The 23,390-nt window shown below is 29.6% G+C and overlaps 1 protein-coding gene across 2 annotated transcripts in view; it reads left to right on the forward strand.

Moving 5' to 3' along the window:
• Positions 1 to 23,390, forward strand: part of LOC123295397 (huntingtin-interacting protein 1) — a 48,613-nt gene that overhangs the window by 5,884 nt on the left and 19,339 nt on the right. Inside the window, exon 1 of one of the 2 annotated variants that reach the window (XM_044876738.1) lies at positions 14,010 to 14,221. The exons of the other annotated variant lie outside the window; for it this stretch is intronic. Within the exon in view, the coding sequence (XP_044732673.1) occupies positions 14,189 to 14,221 (33 nt within the window). The 5' untranslated portion in view covers positions 14,010 to 14,188. Of the gene's footprint in view, positions 1 to 14,009; positions 14,222 to 23,390 lie in introns of those variants that run through there. 2 annotated transcript variants of the gene reach the window in all.

Here is a 23,390-nt window from a genome sequence, read left to right on the forward strand (position 1 = left end):
AGTAATTTTTCTTACAGTGTACTTTCATTGAGAATTAATAGAAATATGTATTTTGTCAGTGGTACGAGAATATTCAGTTTCCTAACTTTCACAACGATTTGTAGTTTTAAATTGAATATTGATTTCCTTACTTTTATGTCAATGGAAAATCGATTTCAATTATAATGATTGAGATTGAGATACATTAGTTTTAACAATTTAACAATTATATATATATTGTTTTTAATCAGCTACCAATAAATAATTAGAAATTATAGAAAAAGGTAAAGATTGTCTATTGTTATTTAAAATAGGTACTACATGTTTATTGTCTTTAAATAAAAGTTGAGTTCTAATAATTTATTGACAATATGCAGCCATACAATATCGTGTTATTATTGTTTTAGGTTCATAGACCTTTTAATAAGATATTGGCTTTCATGTGTAAAAACACAAACATTGAACACGTATGGTTCAGGAGAAGCATGGGATAAATCTGTGTGAGATAACTGCGTCGAGATTTGATGTCGTTCTCGTCAAACTACACACTCAGAAATGTATGGCGTTTATTACAAGGCTGGAATATGGTATATGACGTTATTTACGATACACTATGGCGTTATTTACAATACATAACGCCATAGTATTGTAAATAACGCCATAGAGTATTGTAAATAATGTCATTAACATACCAGCATTGTTATAAATGCCATGCATTTCGTACTCTTTAAGTGCCTTTTGCACTAAGAAGATTCGATCTCGTAACCCCAATTATGGAGGAGATGTAAACCACCGAAATTGAAATAATTTTAGTTTTTTTCGGTATGATTGTATTGCAAAATATGGATAGATTTTTGCACTTTGCACCAAATTTTGTTCACTCACCATTAATCAAAGGAGAGGCAGGGTGCTTTTTTAAGTTGACACATGCTTAGAACTCGAAAAACAACTTTTATCTATAAAAATGCTTCAAGTAAAAAATGTTGGGTATATAGTAGTATATAGTTGGGTATATAGGCGCACATCTTACGCAGACATTAAATTTGACCTAGGTTTTCAAGCTCAGTGTAAAGCTCACTCTACTCCATAACTATTATTCGATAGATAAACACTTGAAATTAGAAAGTTGTTTTGATTAAAAAAGAAATATTTTTTTAAAAAACGGACTGGAATCTTTTACCTAAAGTTGTTTTCCCGTATCAAAATTGTTATTCCGTATAATTGTTTCACCAGGCACTCTGCGAAAAAAATGCCCAGTAAATCCAACAAAAGTGATTTGTTTTTCTATAAAGATCAGTTTTGTTTAAATTGAATGAAGAAATGTACAAAAAGCTAGATTTTTGCTATCAATTACTGTCTAAACTATTCGGTCTACAAACAAAAAATGTTTGCGTATTTATAAAGAACAACTTGCTAATTTAAAGCGTTCATCTTATGTTTGTCAGTTATGAATCAGAGTGAGATTTGAATTGAACCTGAAATCTTAGATCGAATTCGTTGCTGGTATAAGATATGTGTCTTTGAAACTAACATTTTTCGTTTGTCGATTAAATTTCTTTATCAAGTTTCAAGCATATATGTCAACTTAAAAAAGCCCCCTGTATATATTCACAAAGCTTATAAAAAAAAATCAAGGATTCCACGGACGAATCGCTGTCTATCTGTCCATAGTTTCGCGATACAACCATGTTGATAGAGATTCCCCGGAATAATTTCAATATTGGGGTATTATACCTTCCTCTTGATTGGTGTTACGAGCTTGAGTTGTAGTGCAAAACTTCAAAAGGACAACATCTTTGACTGGTATTAAAATTTTTCCCGTGAATCTCCTAGATCAATACCTTTTATTATCTAGTTTTATATGATTAATAAGCAGATTGAGTAGGTAAGAATATGAGTGTTAGTTTTGTATTTGATTAATAATGTTATAGAATTTTAGTGCCTCTGGCTATATTTTTTACCCGACTGCGCGACGCAAAGGAGTGGTCATGTGTTTATCAGTCTATATATGTATGTATGTATGTATGTGTTTTCCTATATGACACCCTAGAGACTAAACGCGTGGGGTGATTTTGGCTATTCTTTCATCAATCGATTTGTCTTAATATTGCGAGAGTCATTCAAGATATGGAAGCAAGAAAATTCAATATGGCGACCTCTAGACGCTATGACGAACTATGTTAACTGAGGTATGATTGAATAGGTATTAAATGGACATATCGTTTCACGCGAGAATAATTATGATTGGCTCACGCGTTTGGTCTCTAGATCGATCAAACATACATACATAGCCTGAAAATGAAAGTCGGCGGACAATGGTAAGTCGGGTATAATTGAAAAGATATTTTAAAGGGTAGAATAAAAAAATTATTTAAAAAATCAAAAACTCAGATTGCGTTAAATAATAGCTGAAAAGACAAAAACAAGTCCAGCAGTGTACATTGCGAATTCGAAACCGGCTCAAATCTTCCCAATAATAGGTGCCGACTGTTAAAGTCGCTATGCTGGACTTGTTTTTGTCTTTTTAGTTATTATGTAACGCAGTCGGGTTTTTTGTTTTTTTAAATTGGTTTATTTTTTTTACTTTGTTTCTGATAATGTTTTAAATGTTCTTCAATCGTGACTTGATTTTAATAAGACACATATTAGATTGAAAGATATTGACCGGAAAAGGTGTTTTTGCCATTTTCGCGCGGAGTCGGATAAAATATAAATCAGGCTATAATCAGAGAAAATTTCTGACGTTTCCACGGAGGTACCATACCAAAAAATTTCTTTTTCATATTCTTAACCTAAGGCGATTTTATGAGATCTGCTTTGTTTGCTAAATGCTATGATATTTTAATTAAATGTATGACATTTTCTGTTTTGTTGTAATTCCAAACTGTTCCAAGAATTTATTCATATAACCTTCTATTTAATAGAATTTATTCCTACATGTAATAACATTTTCAGTTCTTTTACCTTTTGAAAGGCGTATGTGTACATGTTAATAAACTTCATGAAATTATAAACTTTTATAAAAAGTAAATTAAAATGATACAAAATATAAAGTGGAAATATTATTTTGCTACCTGTAAATTACATATCATTACAAAGTATATGATACAAAAAATATGCAAATAATAACATAATAAATCGCATAACTTCCATATCATACTGGTGTAATTACTTCTTAATGGACAATATTATTTTGATGGAAGCATCCAAATGTATTTTGATCTCTTGTTTACAAATTTTTTGGATGGAAGTGAATTCGGATTTCATTTTAATTTTTATGAAAAACTCGCAAACTAAAAACAACTTTAATCCGAAATATTTGAACCTTTGGGGCAAAAACTAAGTGCTAAAACTGGTTTTTATCAACACACAAAAACTAAGCGCTAAGCCAAAAAATTACTTAATAAGTAACGTAACATAAAAGAAAAAACATAAAAATTTCAATAATTTCCCAGATAATGAAAATTTCCGCACCAAGACTATCTTTCTAAAGATTTAATCACGCTTAAGGCTGTTTTCTCGCTATTGGCATAGTTTCAGGGTAAATTCTAAAGTTGTTAATACTTATTAAAGATATCATAATACAATTATCATACAAATTTTTTTTAACTCGAGATAAAAGTTAAAGTTCGAATAATTACCATGGAGCACATATGAGAGGGTTAAGTTTTTTCATTCTAGAAAAAAATAACCTTCAATTATATTCAAAAAACTAACTGAACATTGATTGACTGTTTTTGTTGTGTTTAAAAAAAAATCATACTTATTGATCGTTTCATTAGTGAGGTATAATAATGCAAATTTAATCTATTTTATTGTTAAATAAAAACGACTATAGTTAGAGTATTGATGGTTAAAAAGAGATATCCATATTAACAAAATTTTAAACAGTACTTTGTACTATTTATTATGAGAAATAGTTGTGTAGTACATTAGAGTTAAAAATAACACATTATTTGACTACAAGCATGCGTACTATTATCGTGAATGCAGTCCAAAGCATTTTTTCAATATTCTACGCAGGCAAACACCTTTAGATTTAATTCTCAGATGGCACGTTTATGTTCTTAATTGTTCTATATTTATTTTATTATATTTTTTGTAATGTATTTCTTACCATTAACAAGTATTTTTGAAAAGGCATTCTTTATTTATAATATTGAAACATATTTTTAAGAGTAATGATTCTAAAATAATGGTTTTAAGACAGTCTTATATCCACATAAGTCACAATTTAAAAATATTATTTTTTAGCGTTTTGACGCTAGTTGCTGTAACCTATGTTGCAGTGTCATTCAATACTAATAGAAGTAAAAATATTGTGTAATTTTTTTAAGTACATGTGAATGATAAATGTAATTGATAACACTTATTACATATAGTTAGTAAGTATTATGTACAGTATCATCGCATCGCATTACTCGTTCTGAGTACAGAGAGAGGTTTGTTATATTTCATATCCGCATTTAATAATATTTCATACCGGATAAAATAAATAATTATGTACCTACTACACAAAATTACATTTGTTTACATATACATTATACACTGTGTTTTCAATAGTAAAACCCTTGGGAGAACTAGACAAGGTATGCTCTTATGCAGGTAGGAGTAGGATGGGGATATTCTCTCACTCTCTCGCACGGTACCCAGTCACCGCCATATTATTTTACCAAACTTATTTTCTTATAGTGTAGGCGCTGTGTAGGTTTTGTATGCATTTAAAGGTCCTACCGAACAGGGAGTATTTCGACATATTTTGACCCGCGGAATCCGAATTTTCAGCTTGCTCAACGCTTAGAATAGGGGGAAATTTTTTTATACGGCCATAGCTCCTAAGTAGGTTTTTGGGGTCGCTGATCACGAATATCGAAGAATTGGTCTCCGAGGTACCTGGTGTCCAAAGTGCCTTAAACTGCCCTAAAAACTCCCGAGTGACGAGTTTGTACTGGTTGTATAACGAATTTCCCGAAAACTCCAAGAGACGGCGGTGATAACGTTTACCCTGGGCACCAAGTACCTCGGAGATCAATTCTAACACAATATTCTTGTGCAGCACGACCAAAAACTTCCGAGTAAAAAATTTCGAATCATTTTCGTCGCTATTAACCGAATCGTGAATTTAGTATATTTACGTTTAATTTAAAATGCAATTATAAAATGCATATTATTTATGCAAAGTGCATATTTTTAATTTTTTATAAATCAATTTAAGTCACCAAATTTTTTGACGCTCTAACGAATCGAATGTCGAAAACCGCATTTAAATCCGACTTACTGTTCCATTTTTTCGAACTACATTGCATCGTTGCTGGGACTATACTAACAATATTGAACATTGATTCGTCTATGTTTCTTCTTTTCGAAAACACAGTGTATAATACTAATATTTTATTTTTTACGAGTTCTTCACTATTATTTTTGTTATTTATTGAACTATAATAACGGAAATTCATACAACAGTTTTTAGTATTGTTTAATCTTTAATATATTCAAAAAAAATTATGGTTTATGATGTTAACAATTACAAAATATTATCTTGAAATTATAATAAACGGATAAGTATCTTAGAACATAAAGATTGACGGTCAATAGTCATGGAAGCTTAATTTAAATGAAAGATTTTATTACTTTTTAATTAGTTTTTTGACTTATGTAGCCTCTGTGCGTAAGACGCATATGTACTGAGTTTATGTTTATTTTGAGGCATATATTACAATAAATAATTAAAAACAAGTGAAAACGAACAATAGACTGAGTTAATTGTTGAAATACCATGCATAGTCAGTGTTGATTTCTTTATCACATTACACATACAAACATGTGACACACACATAACTAATAATCAAGTATAGTACATATTATAAAATTTCCGCCTAATTGGCGCCCTCACGGGAAAACAGTGATGTTTACGAAAAAATGTTTCAAACAAAAGTTGTTTAATTTTTTATAAGGAACATTTTTTACATTTAAACTTTCGTTCTATCTCTAACGGTTTACAAGATGGGTCCTACGGACCAAAGTCCCAATTGACCTATGATGCTCATTTACTTGACCTCACTTTTTACGTCCTGAGTACGCTGTAAAAATTTCAGCTCGATATATTTTTTCGTTTTTGAGTTATCGTGTCCACAGACGGACGGACGGAAACCGGAAATGGACTAATTAGGTGATTTTATGAACAGCTATGACAAAATTTTTTTCCTAGCATCATTATTTTTAAGCGTTACAAATTTGGGACTAAACTTAATATACTATGTATATTTCATATATGCATGGTATAAAAATAGTCAAGCAATCATCAAATAAATTCGATTTTTGTATTTTTTGGATCAAAATTTTTTTATATAATGAGCTTTTTGGAATTCCGAAACAAAAACAAGTTATTTGTGATATTTTCGAACCTTATTTATTATACTATACATCAATGCATACATTAACTTATAAATTCAGAAAGCTATTATTCTATCGTCTAAAGGTCATACACAACACCAGCTTGTTTTTAATACAATTTAATTTACAACGAACAGCACATTTAACAAACTCTAACATGACCTGATTAGTGTTTATAATATTCATTCCATGTTTCTAATTATTATTTACAAAGACCATACCTATCTAGTTTAATATACCGGGTGTTCCATTTTAAACTGTCAAGCTCTGTTCTACTTTAGGTACCTACTAAATCAATTCATACTCTGAATTGATACGAGGTACAGCAAAATTTTTAAGGATTAGAGTAAGGCATATTTTATAAAATAATAAACAGCTTTTGCTATAAACATTTTTTCGTAAACTTAAAAAATACGGCAAAAAACGAAAGTAAAAATCTGTAAATACTCATATGAAATCCGTCGAAATTATAAGGTTGTCGAAAAATTGTATCCATCAAAAAATCAAGGTTAAATTGAAACTTTTAATTCGGTAATTTTTTCTGAAATCCTTGCGTTAGAAAGGTTTTCAGCTGGATTTCTTTCAAATGGGACAGCCGGTATAAAATGTATATTCGTCTGTTTGTTATCTTTTATCTATGTCTACAGTTTATAGTGTCTACATAAATTAAATGTACAGGCAAAATTGGTTATAACGACATTAAAGGGTTTAAAAGTAAAGACTGGTGAAGATATCCATCGTGTTATACCCTTCACCTCCCTTGCTCTCACTTATCCCCCTTCCATACACTCTTGATTATTTTAACAGAAATCTGTAACTTATGGTAATGTCAAATGACTACTTTTACAGAAATCTGTAATTTATGGTTCAAAATAATTTGTTAAATTTTTATTTATTTTTTTATTAATATATCTTTATAAATTATATCTCATGTGTTTCATTAAAAACCATTCGCTAGTTTTAGCGTGAAAGCGTAAAAAACAAACAAACAAACATGCTTACTTTCGCATTTATAATATATAGAGATAATAGGAATATATTGGGATATTGATAAGGATTAGGTGTAAAATAAAGTTAATAAGGTCCGCAATAAATTTTTGCAGTGTTCAAAATAGTATTACGATGTTGTTTTGTTTACTGAAAAAATATGTGTATGTAACAAAAGTGTGTTTGTACAGCGTTCGTTGTTCTAGGTGATATGTCGCTATAGCCGATGTTGATATATTTGGTCGTGACCGTTTCATTTTCGTCGTTATAACCGATTTTGACTATATTATGATATTTGATCATATCATACTACAATGTAACGACGTAACAAAAGCATCATCATCCATTAAAATTTAATTAGCACAAGATAAATAATTACAATTATATATATATTAGTTTACTGTTTATTTAGTAAGAGTCCAAACACCCGGAAAAAGCCGATTTTTTGTATACATTAAAAAATAAAATTAGAAATTTTTCTGTTAATATTACGAAAGTAGAAATTTTGGGTAAATTTGCAATTTATGGAAAAACATTGAAAATTTCATTTAAATTCTAAGGTGAAGGTATGAGAAATTTTTAGGACTAATTGAATATAAGGTCATGGATAAATATCATTTAAATTTATGTATGAAACGCGATATGTTTGTGTTATTAATGTTAGAAATAAACGTTTTATTGAATAGTCGTAATAAAAAGTGGTCAAGAGTGAATTGAGCCTCTATAATTCGACGTTCTGTATTTACTAACCATTGAGTTTTAAATGGGCTAATTCTACATGCATTTTTATTTATCGCAATAGGGTATTATCGTTAGTGAAAACTAAATCATGAAATTTGAAAAAAGTTAAAATTTATGTAAAAAAAATATACTTAAATATTCTGATTTCGAGTCATAAAAGCACTTTTTTCTTTTAAAAATAGTAATTTTTAAACTGTATATCATGTGACCTAAAAGCCCAGCTGTGATGTCATAGCGGTATGAGTCATAGACCATCAATTAGTTCAATGTAGACAGCTGGGTATAATGTATACATCGATAATACGTATTTATATTTACTATAATCAGATGTCTATGAATATATCTGTCAAAGTTATTTGTGTTATTTCATATAGTGATACCCATATTACGTCATCAAATTGGATGCCCGCGTTTTTGACAGTTTAAAAAAGGTTTAAAATTTAATTTAAGTTTTTGGCAAGAAAGCGTGTGTATTTTTCCGAAATAAATTTTTGGTGGCTTTTTACTAGCAAAATCAACATTTTGAAGTACTTTTTCAAAAATAGTGGAATACCCTATTGAAGGTACTTTTAGTTTCAAACCGGTATGTATCAGCTGAATATTTCTGCGCTGATTCGCAATTACCTCGATTTCAGTTTTGGCGGTAATTGTAAAATCACACTCAAAACAAGCATTTATTGGTATTCTTTTCAGTGATCAATTCTGTGAAATAATAAGTTTATTATCTATAACCACGCCTTATTTAAAGGTTAGTCATCAATTAGACTCCGTATATATAAAACAATTTGCTTTTTCTATATAATAGTTTGCAAATTATGTTAATTTCTACAATTATTTCACTTTAAGTATACATTTTTTAACTCTTCTTAAAACAGAATCAGCTTAAAAACACTTTCATTGAACCAAAGGAGCTAAATAAACACATTTTGATCAACTGTAGATTATGAAACGCAAAATCAGGTAGAGAGCGAATCTTTTTTAACCTAATTTTTGTTTTATTGTTAACATAGTTTTGTGAAAGTGTTCAGATCCTTAAGAAATTCTGTCAAAAAATGTATTTATTGTTATTACAGAACTTGTATTCTAAACCATGAAACAGTGGGAAAATGTTAAAAATTAAATTTTTATGTACGAAAAGACGAGACTAGACTATTTACTAAGCGATATTCTCATATAATATTATTGTTTTTTATCATCAAGAAATTAGGCTTACATCCAGTTATTAATATTTAGGACACTCGATAATGATAAAAACTTCGAAATTTTGAACGGACAGGCTAAATTTTTCCTGCTGAAATAGTACATTGGTTTGAAATTTCCTCAGAGTTTTTGAAAAATTTTTCGAGACTCTTGAAATAATCTTTTTTTAATGCTAAGATTAGGTGTATAAAGCAAGATCAAGTCTTGTACAGCTTAGACCATGGTATCGATCTTGCTCGACATTAACTTCAAAGACAACTAAAATTGTATTAGAGTTCAATCAAACCAAAGTGGCACCGAGCAAGAGAGAGTGTATGATGTATATGTATATGTATATGCACTCGTATCTATACTCTCTCTTGTTCAGTGCCACTTAGTTTTGATAGAACTCATTATTTTTTTCCCCGAGGTAAGATCAGATCGATACGAGATTAATTTTTTTGCGAACGGTACGGTACGATCTCGTTCCGCGTGAAGCCTTAAACAATATGTTTGACGGGTGTAAAAAAATATTTTAGAATATAAATTGTGGTATGCATTATTTATGTCTATGGATTTAAATCATAAATACACAGTTGGTATATTTTTTATTATAGCATATTAAAAAAAAATACTGCACATAACTTTATAACTTACTTACATGGTAATGAAACTTGTCAGTGAAATGGAACGTGGTTTTGTTTTCTTATATTGAAACATATGATTTATTGGTTTTCTTTATTTATTTTTATATTTATACAATTACAAAGAATGTCCTTCCCATCGCATCGGAAATGAAATACACTCAATTATTATTTAATGGAATAGTTTTTGTTGATTGGCAATAAGATTTTGATAAAATTTCCAAGCCAAGTAATTATTATTTAATTAACTAATTTTATTGATTTGTAATTTAGATATAGTCTGTGCTTGATTTAATTTTCGGATAATTTTTAAACTTTATACCTCAATTTTATTTCAAGCTTTTATTTAGTTTTACTTACAGTCTGTTGTTTGTTATCAAATCTTTCAAGTTAAAGATCCAATTCCCGGCTAAATAACTTTTAACAATTTCACAATTTTTAACAGTTAAATTTAAGTTTAGAATGAAGGAATCTGTAAATGCTTTTCAGAACTTTATAAAAGATGTTCAAAAATGGTTAATGAAAAAATGAACTGTATACTCAAATACTTATACGAATTTTTATTGTTTTTTTACTACATACAAATACAATATAGTTCACAATACTTTTATTTTAATGTTATTCTGATAGATGATAAAACTTGACTGGTTCTGCAGTTAACTTGAAGAGTCTGTATTGTAATCTCCCCGTATCGCACATTGTGCGCTGTTTATATAGTTACAATCAATTGTTACCGTACAATCTAACAAAACAAATTCTAGAACTGTCACGTATGTTCTATTGCATATATTTTACTTGTATGTGTTTTCTATCTTTGTTTAAGTAATATAAAACGATATTGTTTATTTATTTTTTGAATTGTCTAGAATTCTAGATAATGCTATATTATTTCAAAATTACATTTGTTTTTAAGATAGTACTGAATGTGTGTGAATCGTTGAATGAATATATACGGTGAACTTTAGGGAAAAATCACGGGAAGCCTTTTTGACGGTAAATTACCCAAAGAACTTCGGGTAGCTTTATTTGTATCTACGGGGGAGGAGAGATATACAAAAATTGGACCAACATTCGGAATATGAATCTATAAGAGTTTCTGAAGAAGAATTAATGGATAAAATGCGGTCCTCTACTTTTGCACTCTCAACTTTATCTAGCGTTTGCTCTAGTTCAATAAATTATAAATTAAATATTATAAATTATGAAAAATTCAGTCGAAAAGCCTAGTTCAATAATCTATTTCCAAATTAAAATCTGACGTATTCGATAAAAGGACATCCTGTTTTAAAATACATTTACTTCGAGAAAAGAAAATATTATTGTTGTATATTTATTCATATTTTCCCAGAAAATAAAGCAATTTTATTGTTATTTCAATAAAGGTTCCTGATTACAATAATTTGAAAATTATTCGATATATTGAATTCAATCTTTCGAACCATAAATATGGAAATTAGGGATATCGTTATTTATGTAGAATTACAGCTCTACCTATTTCATTGTGTTATATTAAATTATCGAATAATTATTAATTTACTTTTTTAAATCCCCGATGCAAGGAGAGGGGTGTTAAAAGTTTGACCGCTTTGTATGTGTTTGTGGCATCTTAGCTCCTAAACGGGTCACCTTTTTTTGATTTTATTTTGGAAGGTAATTTGAAGGATAGTGTTCTCAGATATTTGTATTATATATTTATTACAGATATTTATTTTAGTAAATTTCCTTTGTTCGATCAAAGTAAAGGAAAGTTTTCATTTGAGTAGTTTTAACTTGATGTGTATACGAACTAATATGTGCTTATCATATGTATCTCACATGACTAAATAACCGCCGAGTCCTTAAATGTTAAAATTTTGAATTTGGGACCGTTCATCCAATTATGGTTCCCCATTTTTGTATTTCCTTGTTCATAATGAAATCAATAATTTTCGACTTTCAGATTTCTATAGTATTCTTCTTGAATTTTCTCCGAGAATAGATTTTGAGTCATGTAGCGCACTTGACTTTTTTTTTTGCACAATCGAGGATTCTATGATAAACAACTAAGATAATCTTCACAAAATTTATGTATATGGTTAATTTCATCCGGGCATTATATAATTTTTTGTTTTCTCTGTCAGATGTCTACCTTATTTCGAATTATCTGTATTTTCAGACTTGTTCTTACTTATTATATTTTGTAATCTTTATTTCTAGATTAGTAAAAAAGACTTATGTATTTTTCAAAAGATTTAGTTAAGAGAATTAATTGAATTTACATTACAGATAACAAATTATCATATTCATTCAAACTCAAATTGAATAAGAATTTAATTTATACAACGATTATGTTTTAGTTTAAATATACGCATTATATTATTTTTTAGATCGAGCGATTTTAACAGAAATAATTTAATGACAGAATATATAGGCGACCCTTTCGAATTCTCAAAATAGAGATTATCTTTTTTTAATGAGAAAGTTATGCGGAGGTACATTAAACATTAGGCGGGTGGCTAAAAAATAATTTATGTTCGTAACTCGGCTATTAATTTCGTTATTCTTGAAGAAGGATGAAGTTGTTTTTTTCTATAAAGTTTTACATAAAGTGGAATATGTTGTTTTTAACCCCCGAACCAAAAAAGGGGTGTTATAAGTTTAACAGCTGTGTGTCTGTCTGTGGCATCGTAGCGCCTAAACGGATGAACCGATTTGGATTTGTTTTGTTTCATTTGAAAGGTATTTTATTGGGAAGTGTTCTTAGCTATGTTACAAGTTTGAGATTCCGTACCCGGAACAACTACAAAATCCCGCGATGATCCTCAAAATTGGTTTAGTATGGAGAAGGCTTTAAGGAAAAAGTTAATTTAATGGAGAGTGTTTTTAGACACGTTTCAAGTGCGAGTTTAGGGTTCCGTATCCGAAAAATTTCCCAGTTTTTTTTTTTAAAATTTTGTCAATTCCACTTGTAAAAAATGACAGTTTTTAACAGAAATTATAAAATGGCAGAATACATGTCGGCCCTTTTGAATATTAAAAATAGAGATAGTTCTTAATACTATAACTTTTTCCTTTGCAGAGTAACAAACAATTTTTCACATTTCGCATTAGGAGTAATCTTTGAATTTTCAAAATGGTAGATTCTTTTCTATTAAAATAGCTGGGTCTATTTTTTATTTAATAAAACACAATATATCACAGTCAAAGCAAAACTTGTTTCATCATTCATGATATAAGAATTTAATTTAAAAAAATTTATTCTTATGTTATGCATTGTGTCTGTTTTTCTTTGAATTTTAATTAAATATTTCCGGAATAATTATTATAATAATTACTACTATATGCTTGTGTCGATGATATAGTTTTATGATAAACACGTGTATTATTATTATAAAAGATTGTTTACCTTTCGGTGCAATCTATTTGTGAATAGAGCTTGAACAAAATTGCAACGTGAGGTTTAGTGTTTGATCACTGAATAACATTCCATATTATTTAAAATGAGATCAAATCATTATGCATTTTTATTTTTATGCCACACACCGAATTTCTGATCATTTGAATAGAGGTTGTTCTACAACGATCCCCTCTATACCCCCTAATCAGAGGTGCCATGAATCATTTTTCCCTCTATACCCTCTCAAAATTGAGCTATAGAGTTGAATAGCTGTATGTAGCTTAAGTTAGTGTTAAGAGAGTGCCTTTTGAAAATTCTAAAGCTTCCCCAAGTTAAGTTAGAGTTGTAAATTTAATGGAGAATTAAGTTAATGTTAACAAAGAACTGTCTTTTGGTAGTGTCGAGACCTCGGCTCCCTACTTAACTCGTTTTTGTAAATATTTCATATGTTCAAAAATATGAAAAGAAAAAATTCCCTTTCAATATAAAAAATTGAATAATTAGAAACACGATACAAGAGAAATAATACCTTAGCGATGGAGCTTTCTTCTTACGAACTTTTTCTATAAATCTGCTTTATTATCTTGCTTACTCAATTTTTATAACACCTGCTTTAACGCTACAATTTTGCTTAATATTGCTAACATTTATCTTTTTTTTTTTTTTTATTATACTTAAGTAATTTATTTCAGTAATTTGCTTGTTCACAGGCTGCTGTCCTTTTAAAATAGATAATTAATTTAATTTGGTCGCATGCATGAATCCTGTTGAAATCCTGAAATATATTGCATGTGAAATTTGCATCTCTTAATTTATAATCGTTTTTAATTTAACATTATTTCTATTAAGTATCAAAAAAATTTTCAAATTTTATTTCAATATCAATAAAATGTACGCTAATGCTAATCATTGGGCTCAACAGGTAAGTCTCTTCTATTTTGTATCTTATATTAGTATTAACTCTGTTACACGGTAAGAAATATTTTGCCGATATTACTATGTAAGTATAGATGCGAATACCACACAGTATTGTAAATAACGCCATAATTAAATGTATCCTACGGTAATATTATATAGAGTATTATCATATACTTTTTGAGTATCCTGGATCCTGTCCCTGTACCATACCAGCATTGTAATAAACGCCATGCATTTCTTACCGTGTACTAGGGGCGCACTTAGGATAATTTTTTTCAAACTACTAATTCTATCTTTTAAGTAAATAAGAAATTATTTATACCTTTCGGTTTAGAGCGGTTTAGAAATATAAAATTAGGCTATTTTCTTAGTTGTGTTTAACAACTTTTCAAGAGTGTTTTTATGTTTTTTAGATATTAAGATAATAATTAAAATTATGCTTAGTGCGTCTCTGATTATAATTTAAATAATTGATTTAATAAATAAATATTGTGCTCTATTTCAAAAATGGTACCAAACTGTTAAATTTACTTAATATTTATTAAAATTACGGAAATAATGAAAAATTTATGTGTATTGTTGCATGGTATAGTAAAATCAGTCATGTACAATCTCTTTTTACCAACGGACTTATACCATGCAAAAGGCGTGTTTATATTTATTAAGGTAGCGCCAATCTTCAACTCACTTAACTCACTATTCTTAAGGTAGTTTAGCCATAAACCCACTTTTATTAAGAATTACATGAAATTAAAATTTATGGTGTTAATTTAAGTGCATTTAATATGTCAAAAAAAGAAGAAATAATCGATTGTGAAGCGAGATATTTATAACGGGCATTTTAATAAAGAGAATATGGTCTCCAGGTGTAGGCAACTTCTGCCCCACCGCATGGGTGTGAATCGAAAAAGCACAAGCACTCATGTATATATCATTTTTGAGTACACACAGACGAACATTTTCACACCAGCTCCCATAAAAATCTACTAACGAGGAGAGAATTGCTGAGTCAAATGCTTCATTTCCTACAGTATACTGGGACCTTGTTTGTAGTAAATTACTTACTTTATCTGAATTTCATACTCAATTTTATACACGTCCAGTTGAGTAAAATTTTGAGAGGCTTAAAATCAACAACGCCCAATGTTCTACGATAATGAATTGATTAATTCTAATTTTTATATGAATTTTTTATGTCTGATAAAACAATTTGGCAGGCATGACTCTTGGTGTATTCTTTATTTGAGCATTCTTTCTGATATATTTATAATCAAGAATTTTTCATTTACCAAATAAATATTTTTTTGTAATAACAAAAGTATTTTAAAATTTTTGTTATCGCGAATTGTTTTTTGTAAACACTAAAAATAAAACAAAACATTAATGATTTTCTTATCTTAAATAATTGATTTTCTTATCATTTTTTTTTTTATTATATTGCAAATATTTTTTTTACACAAAACAATAAACTTAAATTTTATTGTTTGTATACATGATTCGAATGTAGTAGAAAATTTGATTCAATGATATCGATCTCTTGAAATTATATTAAAATCTGGTTTGGCTGGATATAATTTTGATTTTTTTATTAGCACAGGGCTAGTTTTAGTTATTCATGAAAATATAAAAGTCGATGTTTTTAAGTATTTTTGATAAGCAATGATTTTGATAGACATTTCGAATATAATTTTTATGATACTTTCTGAAATAAAAAAAACTTTGAAATTTTTATTTTCCCCTGGTTTTGGAATATAAAAGGTAAAGATACCCAATTTTTACAAATTCAATTCAAGTGACGACTTGATATATCACCGAAATTCTCCAAAAATAACAAAATACTTGATCAATCGTCGAATGAGATCAATTTGTGTTCTTGGGTCAAAATTACTCTTATATACTGAGTTTTACCGAATTCTGAAAAACTAAATTTCTTAATAAGGGAATAGAATTTTTCCGTAAATATGAAGATTTATTTTTATTATAAACAAACTAAAAATGAACTTTTATTTTTATTATAAACAACAAACAATAAAATGAATAAATACATTAAAGTTTATGTTGAAAATAAAATTCAAGAAATATTACTTTCAATCAATCAACATCCGTTTTAGTATTTAAATAAAAATGTTGATTTATGGTAATTCAATTTGAATAATATATTTATTTGGTAATCAACAAATCAATCAATAATTCATACACATAAAAGTCAATAAACTACCACGAATATTAAATAACATATAATATATAAACAATGTTCAGTTTTGAACTCAAGACGTGGAAGCACTGTAACAATTTTAAACTATTTCTTATTAGGATATATTAGTTTTTTAAATACATGTATATAGATGCATTGCTTAACGCATGTATTCTGTCATACTCGTGATATTATATATGCCTAGATGTCAATCGAGCTAGTGGTATATTACAGTAACTTTATACATTACAGTCTGCATAAAATAAATAAACATAAAAATTTTGTATTCTTTTTACACAATACATATATTGTACAGAATTTGCCAAATCGGAATATGACACACACGATAGCTGAAATCGATTTATCAACATCAGTTGATTCAAACGAATTATGAATTTTTGTACTTTCATTTAAAAATCAATGAAACTTTATCTAAATCCTTTGTTTCAATGTTGAGATACGAAATACTAAACAAAAAAAAAAACTCGTTCGTGTAAATTAATAACGATCATCACAAAAGATCAGGAGTTCACCATAACAAATCCATTTCTTTCTAAAATGTCAACTCAAGATAATTACGGTTCATTTTAGGATTTTGATAAGGTCTAAAATTTTATTTTTTAGCATTGTTTTTATACCATGTATATATGAAATATACATAGTATATTAAGTTTAGTCCCAAGTTTGTAACTCTTAAAAATAATGATGCTAGGAAAAAAAATTTGTCATAGGTGTTCATAAAATCACCTAATTAGTCCATTTCCGGTTGTCCGTTCGTCTGTGGACACGATAAATCAAAAACGAAAAAAGATATCGAGCTGAAATTTTTACAGCGTACTCAGGACGTAAAAAGTGAGGTCAAGTTCGTAAATGAGCATCATATGTCAATTGAGTCTTGACTGTTTCTGTTTAAGGGCTTACAAAAATTGAAGCAATAGCGTTTCTGGCAAAATCCGGAACACTAATCTATAAGAATAATAACAATATAAAAACCTCTGGCTCCTGGTATAAGTCTGGTCAATATCAAGCCAGGTGGTTATTTAAAACTTAAGAATTGTCAATAATAAATGAAATAAAGTAATATAATTTGATAATAATTAAATGCGACGATAATGATGCCAAATTACGTCCACTGCCCAATTAAATTTTTTTACATTTTTTTGGTGATCGCTTCCAAATTAACAGATTTACACTTCCCACTCCTACTGGCTTAAAATTATCTCTGAATAGAAGGATTTTTTAATTTTCCAATAACAATATTTCTGAAATTATGCCTCGGGTCCAAATTTGATACAGATCTTTTTCGTTCATCTTGATTAGCTTATTTAGAAAGTTATGAGTTCTGCAATCGATTATAGAACAGCTTGTATACAGTTTCAAAGAGTATAAACTTGTATAGCGATAACAAGTAGATGCTCAAATTTGATACTGTGAGCTCCTGAACTAAGTAAAGAGACGGAGTGAATAAAATGAATAGTATGATCTTCAGTTTCAGTTAGTTAAGTGTATACTACTATATTCATTATAGAAAACAGGAACATTGTATAAGTTGTTGCCCTTGAAAAGTTGAAGACTGATATAAATTAGTTTGAAAAAATAAATAAAAAAACATTTTTAAAACTTAATATTATTAACTTCTTCCGTTCACTCGTTTCGTTCTCGTTAAAGACAAAAACACTATTCTAAAATTAGAATATACGTACAACTTAGTATTTTATATTTATACTTTTTAATAAATGCATCATAATTCTGATACTTCTTAAAATTTATGAATGACACAAATGATCAATTCAATACTTTGAATCAGGGAATATACAAATTATAAGATTTTACACGCCAGTAAAATCTTACAATAAAAACAGCTAAAATCACAAAACGTGATGTAAAGCTACATTTTTGATATGTTAACCACATTTTGCAAGCAAGAAAAAAATTGTGCTTCCAGCGTAATAGGTAAGTGAAAAACCGAAAACTTTTTTCAGTTTTTGCAGTGCAATTCAAAAACTGTAAGCTTTTTGACATTAATTGCTCCTATCATTTTGAAAGATACTAAATTTTAAACAATTTAAGCTGATCTAGAGTTCCGTATGTCGGTATGTCTAATAGTTTTTGAGATATGATGCTTGGAAAATTTCAGAAATGCTAAAATTTTGAGTTTTGCTTATGCTAAACCGTTAGAGATAGAACAAATGTTTAAAGGTAAAAAATATGCCTTATACCAAAATAAACAATATAGGGCATTTAACCTAAAAAATTTAATTTTCAAAATGTACACCAAAAACAAAAAATTGTAAAATTGAAGGTCCTAAAGTAAGAAAACTATCGCAATTATAAAAGACAAGGGGAAAAAATATGGCATAGCACTTTAGACGTTTTCTATATATTTTCTTAATACGTTTATTTCAGTACACTGTGCTACAAGTTCTTTTCTTGGAAAAGAAATCGCGAAAACCTAGAATTGAACCCCGTCATCAATTTATTACTATCTATTTTTTTTTTTGTGTGTTAATTTGGCACTTATTTTAAAAAAAATTTCTTCGTCAAAAGAAATTGATAAATATGTTTTTTAGATAATTTACGTTTTCCTGAAATTTATTATTAATATTTTGTTGTTTTTAAAAACTCATTTCTAATAAAATTTACTCACGTCAAATTTGGGAAACTTAATTTTTTCCAAGAAAACGTTTAATTTATCAATTAAATGCGTAACATAATATTGCATAATTTAAAATTCACCTTTTTTTTGTGGGGAATTTTTTGTTATTCATATTCGAAAATAAAAAACAAATTAGTAAGAGAAATGCTCTTTATCTTCAGCCATAATGATGAGTCAGTATTGTTAATATGGGTCACTTATAATAAATAGTATGAGAATGTTGACCATGAATGTAAACCAACGTAAGTAGGCCTCATTCCATATAATATAAATATATTTTTCAACTTTAAGGTTGATCGGACAGTACCCTGCAATTTTAAAGTACGCTCTAAATTTTTTAAAATTTAGTATTTTGGTTTAGAGGTTTAGACTGATCGGGCAGTATACTGCAGTATTGATTAATCGGACAGTATACTTTGGGCAAATTTTTTAAGGCAGTGTTCTGGTATAGAAATATGAAGAAATCTATTTGCATATTTTTAAAGATCAGACTCTTAAAAATATGTCCCTAAACGGATTTTTCAAAATTCAAATTTTTTTCGAAGTTACAGCAGTTTTTCTGATATAAGTTTGAATTGATCGCACTGATTGCGAGCTTCTGTTGCTTCAAGAGAAGGCAAAACAGCTCCGTTAGCAAAAATAACTTTGCAAGACATTGCATAAGAAGTAGAAGATTTCGTGGAGGAGATACTTTGCGTGAGGTACCTGCAGTTGGGCTAAACCCTCACGCCCCCCATGGGGAGGGATTGAGATACGCTCAATCAGCGCACCGAGGGCATTACTTGCCCAAGGCTACCAATTTTTACTTTCGGTGAAAGCCTCAGGAACCTCTTTGTGAGAGGCGCGTCCTACTTAAAGACACTTGAGACTCTGCAGGTCCCCGACCAAGCAGAGGCCGAAACCAGGCGCTGCTCACCCGCCGATACAAGGTAGACAGGAATGATTCCTCAACTGAAGGTCTCAGCAGGCCAGCGCTTCCCCCTCTTGCTTGCGATTTTAGCTCAAACACACTGCCCCCACGAGGTCGTCCTCCTCCCCTTGTGTATGGAGCTTGGACGCAAGTGATCCGTGGTACCCAAGTAACCGCCTGGGTTCGGCATTGTCCCTGGAACATGCCTTGTTAAGCCATCACTGGCTACTCGGCATATCCAGGCCAAGTCGGCACTCTTACAAATGCCGGCCAGGCATACATATGACTTAAAACAAATTTTAAATCCAGGTAAAGCCGAATCCCATTCACATTAGGACCAGGAGAAGCCTGGCCCGCAAAGACTTTATCCCACCCCAGATAGAAAAAAAACAGAAAGACCCTAAGTAGAAGAAGGTCCAATGTATGTAAGTTTTTTGATTCAGAGCACTACAAAGGCTCTGGAATCATGTCAACCAGGGTGCCGTGTTTTTTTGTAGCCCCCACTTCAACGACCTTTTATTCGAAGAATTTATAATTTTTTTTTCATTTTGTATTTTTAAAATGTCAATAAATATCATATGAAAAAATGGCTACAAAAATGTTATTCATTTTCATCTTAGTTTGAAAAGAATCTAATTCATGTAATTATTAATTTACTAAATACAGTAGACCCGCGGTAATCCGGCCCCTTCATAATCCGGCATCCCTTGTAATCCGACATAACTGTAACGGTAATAACAAAGCAGATTTATTATAAATACCGGAATTCTTCGTGAATGAAATTAGAAAATGATTGAAATCTTTTCACTTCGATATGTTATTTGTCGGATTACAAGGTATTCTTTTTCAAAAAGTTCCGGACTACAAGGGGTTTGTAGCAGTACTCGATAGTCCGACAAATTCGATAATTCGACACCACTTTGCAAAACGTTTGTCGGATTACCGCGGGTTCACTGTATTATAAATAATCGTCTTTACTCTATCCGTCTTGACGGTCGAAAATTTTCGTGAACTTTTTATATTTTTATTGGATATTTATTTGTTAAAATTCCAATTTTAATAATTAAATTGTGTACACGCATTTTCGGTCCAATGTTTTGAATTTGAAAAAAAAGAAAAAAGTTTCGAGTCTGAATCGAGGCCACTTTCGGTCGAATTCAAACCTGAAAACATGTCCCAGCGAGCAATAAAAAAATATGAAAAAATTCGAAAGATACTGAGGAAATTTTGAATTGTTTAATTACTTAGAAAATTAAAGGACTGCTATGTCAAGATAAAAGTTTGAAACCAAATATAAAATGGAATGTATTATGGGAGTAAAAAATATCGACCTATTATTAAGATCTAGACTGACTACTGACTACTATCAAAACTATAACAATTGATAGACAGACTAAATGCGGAGGAGTACTTATTGTAGTACTCAATTTTTTTTATTCAGTGAATATGAACTAACGTACTATGAAATACAATGAATATAATATGCTGATGGCTGCCTATCCATCCATTCATCCACACATGTGTTTGATATGAAGCCACAAATCTGTATACGAAACTTAGATCATCACCACTAATCAAAATTTTTTATCAACCTTTTATTTAACGTGCCATGTTTGTATGCTTGTTCGGGTTTAATCTTGCAACTCAATTTTGAAGCGGTTACCATCAACCGATTGACTTGAAATCGAATGCACGTTTAGTTTGAATGACAATGCTTAGTTAGCTAAGTGACGCCATTCTAAATCCAATATGGCCGAATTCCCAAGACAGTCAATTAGTTGTTTTTTATGCACTTCCTTATTGCAGAAGAAGAATTAAATGAACGAATTTTCTAAGAGAAATACGAATAACCTACGTAAATCGGATCACAATGCTTTTTTATGAAAAGCATGACCTGATTTTCCCGTCGCTTCCACCATATTTGATATACATACCTTTTTTTAGTTTTAAAATTAAAATAAAAGAAAAAGAACTAGCTTCTAAAGAACATTCATTAAAAAGTAGAAAATATTTATTTAGTGTCACTCTTACATAACTAATTGTCACACTCGAGTTGCTCCGAATCATCTGAGGAATGCCTTTGTCATGTCATTTGGTGGGCACTGGCAGAACTAAAAACAATTCTTAAAAACGCTTAAATTTTAGTTGTATAAGAGATGAGCCAACTACTATTTTCTGCGTCTAGATTTTAGGATAATAAGTATATATTCACAAGTATTCACTTGTTCCATAATCATGAACCTAATATTATAGTTACTTATTTTATAAGACAAATGAAGCTAGCGTTCTATGTTTTCCAAAAACATCTATGTATACAAGTTCATGATGTATGTGTATATATGTGTGTATAGTGTTTTATATATTATATAAAACATGGCAGGAAGTTCAAATAAAGTAAACATAACTTCCTTCTTAACGAGATATCTAGAATCATCACACATATTACCATGTAGTCGGATACCATACTGCCAGTACCAGTACCAGTAGCTACAGCAGCATCACTAACCAACTATAGTAAACTTTTAAACCAGCAGAATTCATAATTACCGGGTGCACAAAGTTTTTGAAAAAAACGATCAAACATTTGGAATTTTCAGTATAATAATAATGGCCATTATCAGTGGTGGATTTAAGAGGTTGTTAAGGAGCAGTTGCACACTAGACCTTCGAAGTAGGGGGGCCCAAGTTCAGTAATGAAAACTAAAAAAAAAGGGGAAATAAGTCTCTATTTATAAATTTTTTGAGCTCCTAGGAAGATTTTGTCCAGTGGGCTTTTGCCTCATCCACCACTGGCCGTCAAACTCGTGTATTTTTACCGACATCAATCCATTACAATTTTACCCTATTCTGTCAGCTTTTCGTTGATTTTATTTATTAAGTTATCATTGTTAAGTTGCATAACCTGCTTAGAACATGATATGTTTAGGAAAATTATTATCTAGTATTCAACCTTGTCTTACAACAATAAACTTGAACAAATTAATACCTACTCTGGACTTTTAAATTTTTCTGTCTATTTTTTCGGTTTATTTTTTCCGAAATTATTTTTTCCAATTTCCATTTCATTGGAAAAATCAATTTACTATGCAAGAAACGGAGAATTAACATAGAATAGTCTTAAGCCAGAAGCCCTTTAATACAGTAAACAGTACTTATCGAGGACCGATGACAATTCAATATTTTAAACAGTTAGTCCCGTTATCCTTACCGGGATTTTCAGGATTAGCGATTTTTTGTATCTGATATCATGTAGTGTTTTGTAAAAAATGAAATAGTTTAAAAAAATACTAAAAAACACGCTTTCATAGAAAATCCAACTAAAAAATGTAAAATAAATAATAGTTAAAAAGAACTAAAAAACATGCTTTTATAGAAAATCTAACTAGAAAATAGAAAATAAATTTTAATAAATT

The sequence above is a fragment of the Chrysoperla carnea genome, chromosome 3, assembly GCF_905475395.1.
Source record: "Chrysoperla carnea chromosome 3, inChrCarn1.1, whole genome shotgun sequence".
Classification (NCBI taxonomy): domain Eukaryota; kingdom Metazoa; phylum Arthropoda; class Insecta; order Neuroptera; family Chrysopidae; genus Chrysoperla; species Chrysoperla carnea.